The sequence below is a fragment of the Cebus imitator genome, unplaced genomic scaffold (genome assembly GCF_001604975.1).
Source record: "Cebus imitator isolate Cc_AM_T3 unplaced genomic scaffold, Cebus_imitator-1.0 Scaffold588, whole genome shotgun sequence".
In the NCBI taxonomy this organism is placed as follows: Eukaryota; Metazoa; Chordata; class Mammalia; order Primates; family Cebidae; genus Cebus; species Cebus imitator.
The window spans coordinates 187,458-207,639 of NW_016107903.1; the positions used below are offsets into that span (position 1 = coordinate 187,458).

The window sequence follows — 20,182 nt, forward strand, 5'->3', positions numbered from 1 at the left end:
TTTAGTAGCAATGGGGTTTCACCATATTGGCCCGGCTGGTTTCAAACTCCTGACCTCAAGTAATCCCCTGCCTCAGCCTCCCAAGGTGCTAGGATTATGGGCATGAGCCACCACACCCGGCCTCCACCTTGACTTCTAAGACAAATTTAAGGCTAATATTTTTTCCTTTCAAACTGAACTTTGAGCTATATTGGCTGGACACTTTCTGCAAGTCCTTCTAGGACTAACATCTGTGGCTGAAGCATGGAAAGACCGTTTCCTTTCATGCTCGCTCACATGTGTGCACTTGATCACAATAATCTAAACCATAGGAAACTGTTGTTCATGCCATCATTTTTGACAATGGGAAAAATAGGTAACAGATATTTGGATGTAATTCTTCTTTTAGACATTTTTTTAAAGCCAGTCTAGTATGAAAATTTATGCAAATTTGAATATAAAAAAGAGAAACAACATTTTAAAATTTTTTCTCTTTCATTCTGTGGAAATAATTTATTTTTTTTATCTGTCCATTTAAAACTGTATTAATAGCTTAAATCACAATGGGTATTGCACGGCTGGAGCCAAGCTTCTTTAGGCCCTCTGCCATGCCAGGCCAGGTGCCATGCCTCCAGGTACAAGACAATGGGGAGGTCCAAGGGGCCCAGGCAATGAAGAAGGGGTGGCACTGGTGGAGGTGCTCAGGACAGCTGTTGTTTACGGACCAGTAAGGGTACATTTCACTGTGAACAACTGGTACAATGGTACCAGCATGAACCACCTGAAGACCAGCTCTACACTCAGCAACTCAGTGTCAGAACAAAGAATGCTTTACAGAAATGAAAGTTGGAAAATACTTACGAAGCTAGTAATATCACTATAGAAGTCTTGATAGGCCACAGAATTTTTCTCTTCTGAGTTAAATGTTTCTGAAACTTCCACTGAAATCGTCCCAGGGAATACCTTTCCTGAAAGTTAAGCATAAGCTTTCTGTACTATTTAATGCAAAGAGGGTCATTTCCGTTTTGTTTTAAAACATGTTTTTTAGAATTCGCAGCATTGTATAATGACACTACAGGAAATCTGGAAATATTTTAAAAGTTACCCATAATCCCACCCAACCTAGCACAACTATTTTCATTTTGGTATATTTCTTTCCATTCACAGTTTACATTGTTGTAATTCCAAGTTTATGCCATATTTCTTTTTTTCTTATATGTAATGAGTATTTTCCAAATCGTTGCCTAGTCTTCATACCCATTCTTTCTTTGAGAGAGAGAGACAGGAATTGCTCTGTCACCCAGGCTAGAGTGCAGTGGCACAACTGGCTCACTGCTGACTCCAACTCCTGGGCTCGAGGGATCCTCCTGCCTCAGCCTCCTGATTAGCTGAGATGACAGGTATATGCCACCATACCCAGGCAATTTTTTAATTTTTGTAGAAATGGGAGTCTCAGTATGTTGACTAGTCTAGTCTCACATTCCTGGCCTCAAGTGATCCTCCTGCCTTCCTTGGCCTCCCAAAGTGCTGGGATTAAGGTGTGAGCTCTGGTGCCTGGTCTCATAACCATCATTTTAAAAGGTTGCATAATATTCTATGAAGTACATGTCCCCTTCCTTGATGTAATCATTTTGTTGTTGTTGGACTTAGTGCTTTTAATTATTTAAAAGGGGCCGGGCGCGGTGGCTCACGCCTCTAATCCTAGCACTTTGGGAGGCCGAGGTGGGTGGATCACCTGAGGTCAGGAGTTCAAGACCAACCTGGCCATCATGGTGAAACCCCATCTTTAAAAAAAAAAAAAATTATTTAAAAGGAAAATAAAAAGGTTGCAATGAACACCTTCACACACAAACTGTTCTTCTGTATTTGGGGTCACTTACTTAGAGTAAATCCCCAGAAGTGAGATTATTAATGCTAAAAATATAAGCATTTGGGGGGCTTTTGGTATATCCCTAACCCCTGTGGGCAATTCAGTGCATTCATTTCTTAGAGATTTGGCTGTTCTGGAAAATGAAGACATTTCTCGTTCATAAAACAGAAAAAAACAGAACTCAGATAGGCCTCAGACCTTCATTGCAACCTGGTGATCTAATCAAAACATCATTACACCACAGGTGTATAAATGTACTCCTGAAATCCATTTTTAGAGCTGAAGGGCTCTTATGTCTCTAAGAGGGGTGTCTGATGCTATGGAGCAAACAGATCCTGTGACACAGCTGAAGACCAGGCTCCTAGGGTTGCTGGACTGTGTGGTCTTAGATAGTTCACCTTCTTCTGCCTCATTGTCCCCAGGTAACAGCATTTTTCTCTGTTTTGTTCGCCTTTGTTGCCTCCACATGTTCTTGGGTTTTTTTTTTTTTTTTTTTTTTTTTTTTTTTTGAGATGGAGTCTCGCTCTGTCATCCAGGCTGTAGTGCGGTGGCATGATCTTGGCTCACTGCAATCTCTGCCTTCTGGGTTCAAGCAATTCTCTGCCTCAGCCTCCAGAGTAGCTGGGATTACAGATGCCGGCCACCACACCTAGCTATTTTTTGTATTTTTAGTAGAGACAGCAATTCACCATCTTGGCCAGGGTGGTCTTAAACTCATGACCTCATGATCCACTCGCCTTGGCCTCCCAAAGTGCTGGGATTACACGCGTGAGCCACCATGCCCAGCCTGCCTCCACATTTTCTTTCTCTCTCATATTCTGGAATCTCTTTTTTGCCATCATTTTGAGTTTTCAATTCCACTTGTGGTATGAGATACAGAGCTCAGCCATGGCTCATCCCTTGTAACTCACCTTTCTTACATGTAGAAGAGTTGTAGTAATACCCTTCTAAACACAGGCAAAAACGTGTATTATGCAGCCCAACACATAACGAATTATCTGCACAGGGATCATCTTGGCAAGGATTGCTGGGACCTTAGATGGAGTAGAAAGAGATTAGAAATCCAGAGAAATGACAATACATAACACCTGGAAATGTCTCTTTCCATCTTCATGCCTCCCTCCTGGGCCCTTGCCATTTCTTGGTTGTGTTATTCCATAGCACACTGTTGGAAAAGTTAAAAAACAAATGTTTTCTTGCTTAGGTCTCTATAGAGTTTGTTGCTGAAATTCTAGAGCCAAGTATAACACTTGTCAGTAGTAAAGATCAGAGATTAGTGGACACAAGGGCTTGCCCAGAGAAAGAGAGACTGCAGTCTTCTAACTTCAAGGAGTCAGGAATCTTCACGTCTCAAAGTCCCTCCAGAACTGTGAAGCATGGTCCTCTAACACTACGTAGCGCTCCCCAAAACATCCTAGATAAAGCCTTGTTTTTAGAAAGGTATGAATAATTGTCGTATAGGGAGGAACAGCCAAGAAGCTCCAAAAAGACACCAGATGTTATATTCTGGTAAGCATTCCTAGGAGACATAGCCATAAAACAGGAACGGGATAGTAAAGAAGAGAATGTGGATTAACTCAGTGAAAATCCTAAGAGGCCATGAGAAGACACTCCAGCCTCTGGCTTTCTGAGTGGGTGACTTAATAAATGGTGAAAATAACGCTGCAATGGGCTCTACACTGCCGGCGGAGATTCCCGGGCCAGGCAGGGTGCAGCATCTTTCTCTCTCCAGGGAACGGATGAGATCTGAGGAGGAGAGTTAGGTCAGTGATCCAATGACGATCTTGGCTGGCAGTTTTCTTCATCTCCGTCAAGTGGAATGATTCTGAGCTGTGATTTCAGAACAGCTTATGTGTTTGATAACCTTGAGAGCTGTCTGAAAGTCTTACAAACCTATATGTAGAAACCACCGATTTCTTTAAAAGCTGTATGTACGGTACGATGTGTATAACATGTTCTGTCTTGTGAATAAAAGAAGGAGAGGAATATACACAAACAAATATGTATGCTTATATTTGCATAGATAATTTCAGGGAGGACATTCAAGGAATTGGCCACAGAAGTTGCCTCTGAGGAAGGAAACTGGGGCTCTGGGTCCTAGGGGTTTAGGATAAGAGGGAGATTTATTTTTTTTCCATATGCTTTTGCCCTGTTTGAGCTGCTTTTTCCATGATCAAGGGCCCAATTTCCTTTTGTTAAAAAATGAAAAATAAAATAGTGCTGGTGAGAATATGAAGTAACAGGACCTCTCATCACTGCTTGGTGGGAATGCAAAATGGCACAGCCACTTCGAGGAGAAAGTTTGGTGGTTTCTTACAAAACTAAACATACTCTTACAAGAAGACCTGAGAGTCATCCTCCTTGGTATTTAACCAAAGGTGTGGGAAATTTATGTCCACACAAAAACCTGCATATCCATGTTAATATCAGCCTTTTTTCATGAGTGCCACAACTTGGAAGTAACCAATATATCATTCAATAGGTGAATGGATAAACAAACTGGTACATCTAGACAATGAAATATTATTCAGCACTAAAAAATGAGCTATCAAGCCATGAAAAGACATAGAGGAAGTGCATGCTGCTATGTAAAAGAAGCCAATCTCGAAAGGTTACCTTCTGTATGCTTCCAACTCTATGACGTTCTGGAAAAGGCAAAACTATGGAGACAGTAAAAAGATCTGTGGTTGCCAGGAGTTAGAGGGAAGAATGAAAAGTGCAAAGGATTCTTAGGGTTGTGATCCTATAAGAAGGGGTGCATGTCATTATACACTTATTCATCCAAATTCATAAAATGCACAGCACCAAGAGTGATCTCTAACGTAAACTATGGTCTGTTAAGTGATAATGCCGTGTCACCGGAGGTTTGTCAATTGTAATAAACACATCGCTTGGTGGGGGATGTTGATAATGTATGTGTCAGGTCAGGGAGTATATGCGAAACCTCTGTACCTTCATCTAAATCTTGCTGTGAGTCTAAAACTTCTCTAAAAATAAACTCCATTAACATTTTTTTGAGACAAGGTCTTGCTCTGTTGTCTAGCCTGGAATACAATGACATGATCTTGGCTGGCTGCAACCTCTGCCTCCTGGGCTCAAGTGATCCTCCCATTTCAGCCTTCTGAGTAGCTGGGACCACAGGTGCGTGCTATCACACCTGGTTAATTTTTGTATTTTTTTGTAAGATGGGGTTTTGTCATGTTTTCCAGGCTGGTCTTGAACTCCTAAGCTCAAGCAATTCACCCACCTCAGCCTCCTAAAGTGCTGGGATTACAGGCATGAGCCACTGTGCCTGGCTTCCATTAACATTTTTTTAAGGAGAAAAAAATAGACTATCTAGAATAAAAGGAGGCATAGTTCAGTATCTTATAAACAAAAATAAGGGTTACCCCTCTGACAAGGTATGAACCAGTTTTCTAAGTAAAATTAATGGCTTCTTTAAAAAAAAAAAAAAAAAGCCTCAGCCACCTTGCAAGGATGACTTGGGAAATCTTAGGGAAGAGACTGAATGTATCTCCTTCTGGAGACACCAGACAAATAACTCTCGGTGCTTTTTCTTTAGCAGTGAAGGACAGACTCGTTAGCTTGCTACGTGGCCAGGAATTGAAGAAGTCATAGGACATTACAGCCAGAAGAGATTTGGGTGGCTTTTTAGTTCAGTCCCGCCTTATTGCAGATGAGTAAGTTGAAGCCAAGAGAGAAATGCCTTGCCCCGTGCCCCACAGTTCATTCATGGTAGGGCCAGAACACAGGGAGATGGCCTGACTCCGAGGGGCCACCCAGCGAAGCAGAAATGGTGAAGCAGAAGTGGCTTAGAAAACCTCCCTTTTGGGATATCCCCTCCGGATTCCCCTCCCATGGCAGCATGGGAGCTGTCTCTCCCTCTCTCTTTCTTTCTCTCTGTGCCTAATAAATCATTCTCTGCAAAAAGAAAAAGAAAAAGAAAAGAAAAGAAAACCTCCCTTTCCTGATTCCAGGAGAGCTGCATCCCATTGGAGCCCACCTTCAGAGTGGCTCCTCCAAGCATGAAAGAAGATTGGAGAATGAGGTCTTAGATACAGACTCTGGGCTCTACTTGCTTAACCATCCATTTCTTAAATCTATCAAAGAACACTGAGGAAGCTACCAGAAGTTAAGGGTAGGGAGACATCCACTTGTTCTTTGACCCTGGGTGAGTCATGGCCCTCACTGGGTCCCAGATTTCCCATCTGAGAATGACAGGATTTACCTAGATTCTACAGGCTCGAAAATATGATGATTCTTCTAGATCAGGGCTGGTTCATGAGTCATATCTGACCAACCTTTTGTTTTTTGTAAATAAAATTTTATTGGAACACAACCAGGTTCATGTTAACTATGACTACTTTCATATTAAAATAGTAGTGTAGGAGTTACAACAGAGACCCTACATGGCCTACAGGGGCATTTAGCCCTTCTGATAAACTTGATTGATTTCTGTTACAGATTGAGCTTGGGGAAGTGAAGCAAATGGTTCCTGTTTCATTAACTTCTGCTTGAGGTCACTTGTCATCTCTTAGTGTTCCCAAAGCGTCCGTCCTTTGGACAGTGGCCCTGGTTATGCCTAGGACTGTTTGAACACTGCTATTGTTTTGCTTTCTATTCCTCAGGCTCAAATTCCATGACTTGGCTCAAATTCCACATTGTGATCAGCCACCATCTTACCTTAAGAGCAGAACTGACTTCTTCCTTCGATAGACCAGAGAGTTAGACCAGTGGGGCTGGACAGTCCATGCTTATTTGGACCTGGTCTTCTCAGAGAAGCTGAAACTATTTCTAAAAATCCCCTAGGGAGAAGAAAGCTATAGAGATACCTTTCACAAAGCCCGACTTTATAAAAAAAAAAACAAAAAAACAAAAAAATACTTCACAGCTAGCAAATAACTTGAGGTAAGATGGGAGGGAAGGAAAGGAGAACAGAAGGAAACTGAGGGTAATCTTTTAGGGCTATTGCCATCACTACATCATGACACAGATTGCAAGCTCACAGTTCATATCCAAGGAAACCCTGGACATCTTTAGACCCATTTGCCTACCCCACCAGAACACACCCACCTCCCTTCCTCCACAATGGTATACTCCCTCCTTGGGGAGAGAATCACCCTTACCTGTAGTGTTTAGGTTGCTGGTCTCCAGTGAAGTGGTGCTAGTGGAAGGCCCTGGTGATTGACTGTCTTTTGTGGAGGGGGACACTTCGTTGTTACTTTGTGTTTTAGAAGTGACCATTGTGGTGAATACATCACTTGTAGATGAAAAAACTATGTCAGAGGTACTTAGTAAATCTGTACTTGTGGTTGACTCACCGCCTGTAATACCAGGTGTAGGAATTGTGAAGGAACTATTTGTATCAATTATGGGGGAGGTAGATGAAAGAGCTGTTGAGGAAGAATGTGTAGTTGTTGTGCTAACAATTTCAGTGAAATCAGTTTCATTGGCATCAGTTGTAGCTACTCCAGGAAGAGCAGTTGCATTTTCTGTAGCTGATAAAGCAGTAGTTAAGTTGGCTTGGCTGGTGGCTGGAGGAACAAAGACACCAAGTTTGAGGAGACAATGCATCGAATAAGTAATGGCTGTTAATTAATTAGTATTAATACTAATTAGTATCTAACTCTTTTCTTTTCAGTAGAGATGGTGTTTCCCCATGTTGCTTAGACTGGTCGTGAACTCCTAGGCTCAAGCATCCACCCTCCTTGCCCTCCCAAAGTGCTGAGATTATAGGTATGAACTGCCATGCCCAGCCTCAACTCATTCTTTTCTGGAAGAAAATGAATATATATAACTACATTAAAAATTAAAATACATGGCTATTTCTAATCACAAAAAATCCCACCATAAATAAAATTAAAAATTAAACAGACAAAACTGGAAAAAATGTTATTGAAAAATATGACAAATGAGTTAATGTTTATTTATTTTAGAAATAAGGCCTTGGTCTGCCACCCAGGCTGCAGTACAATGGTGAGTGGTGTGACCATAGCTCACTGCAGCCTTGAGCTCCTAGACTCAAGCAATCCTCCCACCTCAACCTCCCAAATAGCTAGGACTACAGTTGTAACAGCTCCATGGCTGGCTAATTTTTTTTGTTTGTTTTAGAGATGGGGTCTCACTATGCTGGCCAGGCTGGTCTCTCTTTTTTTTTTTTTTTTTTTTGAGACGGAGTTTCACTCACGTTACCCAGGCTGGAGTGCAATGGCGCGATCTGGGCTCACCGCAACCTCCGCCTCCTGGGTTCAGTCAATTCTCCTGCCTCAGTCTCCTGAGGAGCTGGGATTACAGGCACGCACCACCATGCCCAGCTAATTTTTTGTATTTTTAGTAGAGACTGGGTTTCACCATGCTGACCAGGATGGTCTCGATCTCTTGACCTCGTGATCCACCCGCCTCGGCCTCCCAAAGTGCTGGGATTGCAGGCATGACCCACCAGGCCCGCAGAGGAGTTAATATTTGTTAAGTTGAGTACCAAGAAGTCATATTATTTATGCCTGTAGTTGTAGAACTGTCAATCTGGATTTAATATGCCTGACTGTCCTCAGTGAGGACAATTGAGAATGCCACAAGGTGGCGCTGTGACTACCCAGAAGTGGACTCCTTTCGTCTTCTCTGCACTTCAAGGCAACTGCCCCAATATTTCATTACCCGGTTAGATTGAGAGAGGGAAAGTTTGGGGTTGGATAACTTAAAAAATGATGAAATAAAAGTACCTCATTAAGTGCTTATTACACTTCTTCCAAAATTTTATTTATTTTTTATTTTAGTAGTGTTTTCTCATTCACAATTCTAGATACGTTAAGAGTAAGATGAATATATGATCTTTGCCCTCTGAGCTATGATGGGTATAAAAGTCACATTTTCACAACTTTTAGGAACCCCTGGACCATGGAGTAGTAAACTCTAGCGATCTAGTGATCGATTTTCTTTTCTTTTTTAAGAGCCATGGTCTTGCTCTGTCATGGATGCTGGAGTGCAGTGGTGCCATCACAGCTCACTGCAGCCTCAAGCTCCTGGGCTCAAGTGATCTTCTCACCTTGGCCTCTCAAAGTATTGGAATAACAGGTGTCAGCCACCTTGCCTGGCCCAGTAATACATTTTCTAGAAACTTTCATTGTTTCTAAGAACTCTGACCATGACAATAGGTTAAAAAAAAAAAAAAAAAAACTATTAAAAGAAAGTTTTAGTGAGGAAGCAATTTCTAAACCTTAGGGTACTAAGAACTGCTGAATATGCTTCCTGATTCCCCCATGGGTCTGTGAGCCCCCTGAGGGCAGAACCTGGCTCTTCACCTTCAACAGGGTTTGGTTGACATAGCCATTCAGAAGTGTTGAAGAGATCAGCAGTTACTCTTCCTGGGCAAGAAATACGTCACCAGCTGGCAATACTGATGGCTACTCTTCCTATTCCTGCTACTCAGAATAGTTCTCAACTATCAAGCGCTGGCCCTGTGCCCAACAGTACCTGTGAAATAGACATAAGTGCCCACATTTCACAGAAGAGCCCACCAATACTCAGAGGGGTTGAGGGATTTGCCCAGAGGCAATGCCAGGTCTGTGAGATGCCAATGTCCTAACTACCACTTGGTTAAAGATGTGGGGAAGGACATCCACTTAATGAAAAAGCCAAGACGTCCCCAAGGAGCAAACACAAGAAGAGCAAATAGAGAAAATTGGGGATCAGAATGAAAGCAGTGGAAGTAGAAGTGACCTCCATGATGCCTCTATCATTGGGGTAGCAGTGAGAGTGGCTGGGGGCCGGCCCTCACCCTGGAAAACTCTGGACAGAAGAAAAGGGCTTGGCAGACTGGGTGCAAACATCCCCAACCCCACCAGACCCTCGATTTCATGCTTTGGAAATGTTCATTCTCGGCCGATGCCAAAGAACCAACATGTTTCTGTAGATCTGCAAAAAACAAATTGGGATGTCTTAAGAGGTTTTCTGCAGGTCTTTGGAATTATGACAAGGAGTTTTGGACTTGGTAGCTTATTTTGGTTTTACATTTCTGTTTGCTAGGGAGATTACACTTCGGAATGCTCTATTAGTTTTAATAAAAGAGACACATTCCAAGCTGACAGCAATTCATTGCTGTGAATAGCTACAATAGGTTTTTTAACTAAAATATACTTGTGTGTGCCTATGTGTATACATGTGTTATATCTGAGGGTTGTACAGATTTCAGGGAAGACAGCTTAGAGCTGATATCCCAGGCTTAAATTATCTAGTAAAAATACCCAAGAGGAATTGTAAAATAACCAATTCTATTCAATGTATGGTTAGCAGAAATGTATGAAGGCATCTATGTAGTAAAACTAGCTTTAATCTTTTTATTTCCTTAGGTCCTAAAGCTTCTGAACAACACAAGGATAGCACAATGTCCACGGAGGTACAAATCATAGGTTTAAATGGCAAAATATATGCCCTGACCTGTTTTTTTCTGGGGAACACTCCATAACCACCACTCTTGTCCAGGGCACATCCATTAACTGCTTTATTCAAAGCTAGTTGAAAGTCACAATCAAACACCTTTCTCCCAGATCTAAATTCTTCATTATTGTGAGATATTGGTTCCCAAAGGCACCCATCAGATTCTGTGGAATAATGCAGCCTTAATCTCTCAGAGAAAGCAAAAACAACCTGGAAAGTTTTGCCTGTTAAAGGCACTTCAAATGTCACCGGCACATTTTTCATTTGTTTCAGTACATAGTTGTGCAGGGGTTCCTGTAGTCGAGGTGCTGTGCAAAGCATGGGGATGAGGAGGAACGTAAAGGTGTACAAGACACACTTCCTGCCCTTGGTTGCTCAGAATCTGAGACAGAACTTATTTTTGAAGTAGCGATTCTTTACACACACCTGCAAAATCCTTAACGTTAGATGAAAAAGCAACTTTAAAAAAAATTTTCAGACTGGGCACGGTGGCTCATGCCTGCAATCCTGGCACTTTGGGGGGCCAAGGTGGGTGGATCACCTGAGGTCAGGAGTTCAAGAACAGCCTGGCCAACATGGTTAAACCCGTCTCTACTAAAAATACAAAAATTACCTGGGCGTGGTGGTGGGTGCCTATAATCCCAGCCACTCAGAAAGCTGAGGCAGGAGAATCACTTGAACCTGGGAGGCAGAGGTTGCAGTGAGCTAAGATCATGACATTGCACTCCAGCCTGGATGACAAGAGCAAAGCTCCATTTCAAAACATAAAATAAAATTAAATAAATAAGTATTTTCTTTAAAACCAGATCTTAATAGCCACCAAAAACTGTCAATACTAATATATCTGGAGGTAGATGACTGGGAAGGCAGATTGGATGCCCAATTTTTATTTCATACACATCTGTATTGTTTGAATTTGTTACAATGGGTCTGCATTACTTGTATAACTTTTTTTAAACAAAGAAGATAAAATCAAAAACAAAGTTGGAAAATCACATCCAGGCTGGGTGCAGTGGATCATGCCTGTAATCCCAGCACTTTGGGAGACAAAGGCAGGTGGATCTCCTGAGGTCGGAGTTCGAGACCAGCCTGGCCAACATGGCAAAACCCTGTCTCTGCTAAAAATACAAAAATTAGCCAGGCATGGTGGCAGGTGCCTGTAATCCCAGCTACTTGGAAGGTTGAGGTAGCAGAATCGCTTGAACCCAGGAGGCAGAGGTTGCAGTGAGCTGAGGTCAGGCCATTGCACTCCAGCCTGGGAGATAAGAGCAAAACGCCATCTCAAAATTTAAAAAAAGAAAGAAAGAAAAGAAAATCAGATCCAAGTGCAGACATGACAAAAAGGGAAATCATGTATTAAGTCCCTACTATGTGCCAGGCAGTATCCCTGGTACGTCAGGTGCTTTGTCTCATTTAATCCTCTCAGTCACTCTTCAAGATAGGGATTTCCCCTCTAGTGTTACACAGGGAGACACTGAGGGTCAGAGATACCCCACAGCTAATAAGTGGTGGCATGCCATCTGAATCCCTGCTTGCGCCACCATTTGACCTTCCCCTTGGGCTCTCTGGGTCAAGAAACATCTCTACTCCCCTAAGGTACCTTAAGCCTCAATGATTCCTGATTCCCTTACCTCTCTATTAATCTCCTTGACCCCTCCCAGCCAACTTTCCCCTTTCTACCGCCCTTCTTTTCCATTTTTTAAAAGTCAAGCCTTTTTTAATAGTGGTTCCCGAAAGTCATACGAGCCTCACCAATTCTTCCTTGGTCCTGAAGGCTTGGACCTGGCATCTGCCCCCAGGGTTGGTTGGAGAGATCTGGTGAGCCCTCCACTCTCGTGCAGCTAGCCTTCTGCAACCTCCCTGCATTAAGAGCTTGAAACCAGCTCTCAAAAAACTCTAACCCTGATGTCACTCATTCCAGTTCTCTAAAAGGGCTTAATTTCTCTTCATATATTTGCCTTATCAAAGACTTTCTTCCTTGATGCAAGCAGCTTCTAGGTTTCAACTCATTGCACCTGGAGGACATCAAAATATTTTACCCCCAAATATAACTCCTTGATATACTGAGTATTTTTAAATCAAAAGCTCTTAGAGGTCAACAACACAGCAAAGACCGACCCATCAAGGAAGAACAATTGCTCCTGTTCCCCTCCCTGGTACGTCATTATTCACTGAAGGAAAGAAGACCAAGAAGCCGGCCACCCCTGAGCAGACCCTTCATCAAGATCAGGACTCTCTCCAAGGATCTTTAAATTCCAGAGCGTTACATACAAGTTTATTTTTGTTTCCAAATCCAATTATTCTCCCTAAAAATCACTTATTGCCCCTCAATGGAATCCCTCTTCTCCCCTCTCCCATAACTTGTTTTACCAAGATCAAAGCCCCCTTTCTTTCTGTAACCTCAAGATGGTGTATAAGCTTCCATATGTCATCAGGAAGTTGGGTGTTCATGCTGAAGGCTTCTGGGTACACACATTAAATACATCTGTATGCCTTTTTTCCTATTAATCCATCAGGCCAGTGATTTTTCAGCAAAATTTTAGGGGCCAATCAGCCCCCACAACCCTTACCTCTCAATATACTGATGGCCTCGCCCACATGTGGCTCATAGAACCTTTCCTAACTCAGAACAGGGAGTACAGGTCTGATGCCTAATCAACATGACAATTACTCCCTATGGCTTAGCATTCTCAAATTCAAGTCCATTTGTGAAAGGAGGCTTTTTCCTGTGGTCAGCTCTCTGAGCATCGTGAGAGAGGCTCCAAAACGCTAGTAGAGAACTGGGTCCTTGGAACCTACTTAGTCCTTCTTATCTGACCTCAGAAACTCTCAAAGACAAACCTCTGGTTTGCTGAGCCCCCAAATCTTACTCCATAGACCACTGCCCCCCGCTTCCCCACAACATGAAGTTTCGCTCTTTTGACCAGGCTGGAGTGCAGTGGCACCATCTCAGCTCATTGCAACCTCCACCCACTGGGTTCAAGTAATTCTTCCTGCCTCAACCTCCTGAGTAGCTAGGACTACAGGCACCCACCACCATGTCCGGCTAATTTTTTACATTTTCAGTAGAGACGGGGTTTCGCCATGTTGGGCAGAGTGGTTTCAAACCTCTGACCTCAAGAGATCTGCCCTCCTCATCCTCCCAAAGTGCTGGGATTAAAGGAATGAGCCATCGCACCCAGTCCATAGACCACTTTTGCTATTGCTCTATCTTCATCCCAGGCTAAAATGCTCGTGTCTTTGAGCAGAGTTAGAGAGGAAACTTCACTTAGAAAACAGGCCGTGTGCTGGCCTGCTGATTTTATCTCAAAGATAACATACATGATTGGAAGAATTAAAATGTAAAAATATTCCTTACCTGAGTTTACAAAAAGGAGAGCAAGAAGAGTAAGATCAGTGACGGCCTTCATTTTAGCTGTTCTTGCTTGGTAATCCAAAGAGGAAATGATTTCCTTCCCCAGCTACCCTTAGTTTTAACTGTCAGGTACAAAGTCCAGTCATTAATTGACGTCAAACCAGAGAAAGGCAATTATAGTTAGCATTTGGCCATATACCATAGGGCTCTTCTGAGCTTTTGAGATAGAAGAGGTGCAACTGGCCTTATGAATCATTTTTCTGGCTCAAAGCTCAGAATAAGTCAGGACATTCCAAATATCCTTGTGAGGTCGGTGGTGCATAGGTTTGGTTAATCTCTTGATACCTCAAATGTCTCCAAGCTACCATCTTTTAGGAGACCAGCATTCCTTTAAACATTCAGTAACAGACTGTGCTCTACTCACCTGCATTTGAGTGCAGGAAACCCACTTTCCTCCGGCTATAGTTCTGAGAATCCCTGAAGAAGACTTACATGTCTCCCCAAACTATTAGTTGCTTAACTTTTGTCACTGTATGCTGGGGACCACCATCCCAGGACTCTCTGATGGTCACTTCTCAAACTCTGTAATCACATCTCCAAGCTTCTGTGACTGTACCTGGGAACAGCCCCTCAGTAAAGTTCCCATGTGAGAACATCACACCATGGCATTTAACCTAACTCTACTGAAGTCGTGTGGGTAACTGGTGTGTTGGGGAGTGGGCAATAAAGTACAGAAAAGAGAAAACAGAACAGCTGATTTGATCTCTCTGTTCCTGGCCACTCATTGGGCAGGTCCCCACTTCTCAGTTCCCTTTCTCACCCTCTAGTTCTTTAGCCCCTCATCTCTCACCATGTGTCAGGAGGCAGCTTTATTACTTGGATTTGGGTCTTTTTAATCCAGTTCTCCCTCCGTAATGTCGAGGGCCCCAACTCTACTGTGTTCAGCCCCAGCCAGAAGAATACAAACAATGACACCTTGTGAGTTGTGGCCAGAGTTTTGAGTTTAATTTTTCTTTCTTTCTGTTTTGCTTTGAGGCAGTCTCACTCTGTCACCCAGGCTAGAGTGCAGTGGTGTGATCCTGGCTCACTGCAACCGCTGCCTCCAGGGCTCAAGGGATCCTCCTGTCTCAGCCACCCATGTGGCTGGGATTACAGGCGTGCAATACCATGCCTGGCTGATTTTTGTATTTTTAGAATAGAAGGAGTTTTGTCATTTTGCCCAGGCCAGTCTTGAACTCCTAGGCTCAAGCAATCCACCCACCTCAGCTTCCCAAAGTGCTGTGATTACAAGCTTGTGCCACCAAGTCTGGCTTTTGGGTTTAAATTTTAACTCTGATCTTGATGAAAACAAAACGTCTTTGTATGATCGCCAGCAGGTAAGTTCCTTATTGTCCTAGAGTCTCCATTCAAGAATAAGATGGGGGTTTGTTCTTACATGGCTGAGAGGTCCATTGAAACACTTTTTCCAAAGCAAAGACACTTCTAAGGCCCATCATGTTGTGCTATTATTCTCTGCTTGAATAACTCCTGACACCAGGATTTAAACTTGTTTTTCTTTTCTTTGAAAACTAGCTTTATTAGCTATAATTTATGTCAAGAAACTGTATCTCTTTACAGTGCACAGTTAAATGAGTTTTGATTGATGTATATGCATGTGTAGCTACCATTACAACCAAGATATAGGACATTCCCAACACATTTAAGACTTTCCTCTTGTCCCTTTGTAGTGGTGCGTCCCCTACTGTCCACCCCAAACCCAGGCAACCACTGATCTGCTTTCTGTCTCTACAGATTAGTCTGTATTTTCTAGCATTTTATGTACATGGAATCATACAGATGTAGTATTTTGTTTTTTGGGGGCCAGTTTCTTTCACTTAACATAATCATACTGAGAATCATCCATGCTGTGTACATTCATAATTTGTTTCTTCTTATATCTGAACACTATTCTACTGTATCGATGTACCATGGCTCGTTTATCAATTCATCTGTCGATGGACATTTGGGTTGTTTCTAGTTTTGACTATTACAAATAAAAATATTATACATAAGGCTCAGCATGGTGCTCACACCTTAATCCCAGCACTTTCAGAGGCTAAGGCAGGCAGATCACCTGAGGTCAGGAGTTGGAGATCAGCCTGGTCAACATGGCAAAAACCCATCTCTACTAAAAATATAAAAATTAGCCAGATGTGGTGGCAGGCACCTGTAATCCCAGCTACTTGGGACGGTGAAGCCGGAGAATCCTTTGAACCCTGGAAGCGGAGTTTACAGTGAACCAAGATCATGCCACTGCACTCCAGCCTGGGCAACAGATTGGAACTCTGTCTCAAAAAAAAGTTATAAATATTCATGTACAAGTCTTTGTATGAACATAAACTTTCATTTCTTTAGGGTAAATATTTAGAATGGAATGGCTGCATCATATACTAGGTATAGTAGGTATGTAACGTTTTAATAAACAGTCAAATGGTTTTCCTAAATTGCTATGCCATTTTACATCAGCAATATGTGATAATTCCAGTTGTTCCCTATCTTGTCAACACTTAGTATTATCAGTCTTTATATTAGCTACCCTAAAGGGTATGCAGTAGCATCTCACTTTGGTTTTAATTTGCATCTCTTGATGACAAATGATGCTGAACATTTTTTATGTGCATATTAACCACTCATATCTCTTCTTTTATAAAGTACCTTTTCAAAAAATTTGCACATTGTAAAGTTTAATTGGTTTTCTTCTTGGATTTTAATGGTAAAAGTTCTTTATATATATATTGCAAATCTTTTCTCCTTTTCTGCCATTTTTATATGGCATTTTTAACCTACTATATTCACTTTTGTCTAGAAAAAATTGAAAAAGTGGCCTGGAGTCATATAAGTAGCTGCAAGATTTCAAATGCAGGGTCTCAAATCCTGTCTCCTAAACCGGGAGGAGCCTATCACACCCCATCATGCCTTAGGTTCAAGATATCGAGGGAATGGAGCCCACAGTGCTCTATCACCAATGTCTACTAATGCCACCATATTACAACAGTGTCAATATTTCCATGGCTCTCTATATGACTTCTCTGCTGAGCATAGAATGAAAAGTATAACCAGGAAGGCACGGAGGACTGCCACACATCTGGCTCCCTGACTCTTCCCTGGCCTTATCATCTGGAAAAATATGGGCGGCAAGAAAGTCAGGCAGTCCTCAAAGTATAAATCAGGAATCACTGTTATACCCCCTCCTAACTCAATCCACACTGGACTTCAGCACTGCAGGATGACAGAGACAATGTACACAGAGCTTTCATGAGGGGAACTGCTTTGTCCTTAGGGCTGATGTTTCCTCACATGTGGAGGGAGCTTAATTCCTGCCACACTCCTGGTGTCTTGGCACGTCTTTATTCATTTTGCCCTAGATGAAATGTAGTGAGTTATTTCAGAATAAACTGGGAATACTCACCTCAAATCCTGAATTTTCCAATTGGGGAGAGAACCTGGATTCAGGATTGTTGTACCCAGGAAGGTAAGGATCCAGTAGGAGGAAGCCCTAAGCCACATTCTCATAAGTAAGCTTCTATAAGAGTAATATTTTGTCTCCATCTATTGTACTCTTTGTTTTACTTCTCACACAACTCATAACCTGGATAGGAAAAGGGAGCAATATTTATTAGTATGAAATGGCTATATTCTAAATATTTATCTATAAATCAAGAACACAGACTCCATTTTCCCATAGAAACAAACATCAAGTCAGCTTAAAAAAAAAAAGGTGGTTTCCCCATAATTACCTGGTCACAAAAGAACTATCGTTCAGGGTGAGCTTTTCAATAATTTTATTGGCTATGAAGAGGATTGGGACATGCCCATTAATCTAAAGCAATATCCAGCTATTTAGGGATAAAGTAAACTCAAGAGAGCTATATCAGAGCCATTTAGAATTAGAATTTGATCCATCAAGAGCCCCTCCAGCCAGGTTAGGTGGCTCACACCTGTCATCCCAGCACTTTGGGAGGCTGAGCGGGGGAGGGTTGCTTGAGCCCAGGAATTTGAAAGCAGCCTAAGCAATATAGTGAGAATTTGTCTGTACAAAACAATTTAAAAATAATTATCTGAGCGTGGTGATGCATGCCAATAGTACCAGCTACTTGAGAGGCTGAAGCAGGAGGATCCCTTGAGCCCTGGAGGCAGAGGTTGTAGTAATCCGAGATTGCACTACTGCACCACAGCATGGGTGACAGAGTGAGACCCTGTCTCAAAAAAAAAAAAAAAAAAAAAAAAAAAAAAAAGCCCTTCTTTAGCTACGTTGATTCTGCAGCACTGTAGTACCATGATAAGGCTCTAGAAGATCATTAAAATATAAAATTTCTAACAAGTTTAGTTAGACCCAAAGATTTTTTTTCTGTCTATAGAACCAAACATAAATACATGTTAAGCTCCTATCTCCTTCTCACTAATTCCAGCCACTCAATAGAGGTGTGAGTATAGCCTTCCCAGAGTCACTACTACCATTTATCAATATCACATTTAGATACTACATGAAGCTGATCAGCATTTTCTTCTCTAATTCAGAAGACCACTCCCAGAGAAATGGCTTGTGGGAAGCAATACTCCCAACATAAATGTCTAATTGATGACACATTGACAGAACCATTTCCAACCTTGGCATTCATACCTACCGAAATTAACTTTTTAGTGAATGGTTACTTTACATGAGTAATGTGCAGGAGGTGGCTGTTCAATTGATCCCAGGTACTTGAGGCATCTCTACACATCAAGCAGGTATCGAAGATGAAGCAGTGAACAAGACAATGGCGGTCTCTGCTCTCCTGGAGCTTCTGTGAGCTGATGGGTAGTGGGACAAAAAAAAGTAATTAAAATGATTTTAGAGTGTTCAGCGCTCTGAAGAACATAAAACACAACAATGGGATAGTGACTTGTGACGTATGAGGTACTACTTTAAATAGGATGGTCAGCAAAATCTTCTTCAGCAGGAGCTGATATCTGAACTGAGAGCTACTATTTAAGAGAAGCCTGCCATATAAACATCAGAAAAAGAACATTCCAGGTAGAAGAGCAGTAACTGCAAAGGATCTGAGGCCAGAACAAGTCTGGTGTATTTGAAGAGCCTCATGATTTAGGAGGAGATTGGGGGGAGATGTTGTCAGAGAGGTAGGCTGGGGCCTGATCCTGCAGGATCTTAGAGGCTGTGGAAATTCTAAGCACAATGGCAGAAGCCATGGGAACATTTAAGCAGGGGAGTGACAGGCCAGGTCTTCCTTGGGCGCCTCATCTAAAGGAGCTGCTCTACTCGTCTGACCATCCCACCTCAGTTCATTTCCTCCATAGCCCTCATCATGATATGTAATTACTTGTCTCTTGCTGGTTTAGCTGCCTGTTGCCTAACTTCTACGAGAGTTCCCCTTCCCTGTTCACCCTTCTGTCTCCAGCATCCAGAACAGCTGGCACATGGCAGGTACTCAGTAAAGATTTAGGGATGAAAGGAATGAATGGATGAAGGCTGTCCAATTGGTTCTAGGTGCAGGGAACAGGGAATGCAAAGTAAATGAGACATAGGGGTCTTCAGACTCACAGTGCATTTGGACAATTTACCTTTCAAAAGGTGGTTGTCATGATCAAATTATTCACAAAAGAGAAAATATTATTAGTAAACAAATGTGTGGGGAAAAATATTTAACTTTTTACTCATTTTAAAGATGTTACAACTAAAATAAAAATGAGATAAGATTTTACCTTTTTTTTTTTTTTTTGACATGGAGTCTCACTCTACCACCCAGGCTAGTGTGCAGTGGCATGATCTCGGCTCACTGCAACCTCCACCTACTGGGTTCAAGTGATTCTCCTGCCTCAGCCTCCTGAATAGCTGGGATTACAGGTGCGTACCACCACACCCGGATAATTTTTGTATTTTTAGTAGAGATGGGGTTTCACCAAATTGGCCAGGCTGGTCTTGAACTCCTGACCTCTAGTGATCCACCCGCCTTGGCCTCCCAAAGTGCTGGGATTACAGGCATGAGCCACCACGCCTGGTGTAATATTTTATATCTTTTTAAAAATGTGTACATTGATATATCCAACTCTGGTGGAGGTGCAAATAATTTAATATATTAGCTTTACAATTGCTACATTGTAATATGCTACAATTTGGCAACAAGTATTAAGAGCAATTTAAAAATGTCCCTGGTTGGGCATGATTTTGAGAGGCCAGCATGGAAGGATCACTTGAGTCCATGGGTTTGAAACCAGCCTGGGCAACATAGTGAGACCCCATTTCTACAAAAGATTAAAAAATTAGTTAAGTGTGGTGTTGCATGCCTGTGTTCCCAGCTATTCAGAACGCTGAGGTGGGAGGATTATTGAGCCCAGGAGGTCGAAGCTGCAGTGAGCTGTGATTGTGCCACTGCACTCCAGACTTGGTAACAGCCAGAACCTGGCTTAAGCAAAACAAAACAAAAATGTTTTTACCCTGTGACTGAGAAATTTACTTCTGAAATTTTATCTTAAATAATTGCTTCAAAAAAATTTTTTTTTTTTTTTAA

The 20,182-nt window shown here is 42.1% G+C and overlaps 1 protein-coding gene across 1 annotated transcript in view; it reads right to left on the reverse strand.

Moving 5' to 3' along the window:
• The window catches only part of MUC13 (mucin 13, cell surface associated), a 28,949-nt gene extending 15,190 nt beyond the window's left edge, over positions 1-13,759 (reverse strand). The window contains exons 1-4 of the mRNA XM_017516449.2: positions 13,641-13,759; positions 6,976-7,383; positions 2,761-2,883; positions 841-947 (exon numbers count right to left, since the gene is read on the reverse strand). Coding sequence (XP_017371938.1) covers positions 841-947; positions 2,761-2,883; positions 6,976-7,383; positions 13,641-13,692 — 690 coding nt within the window. The 5' untranslated portion in view covers positions 13,693-13,759. The remainder of the gene's footprint in view (positions 1-840; positions 948-2,760; positions 2,884-6,975; positions 7,384-13,640) is intronic.
• Positions 13,760-20,182: the final 6,423 nt, after the last annotated feature.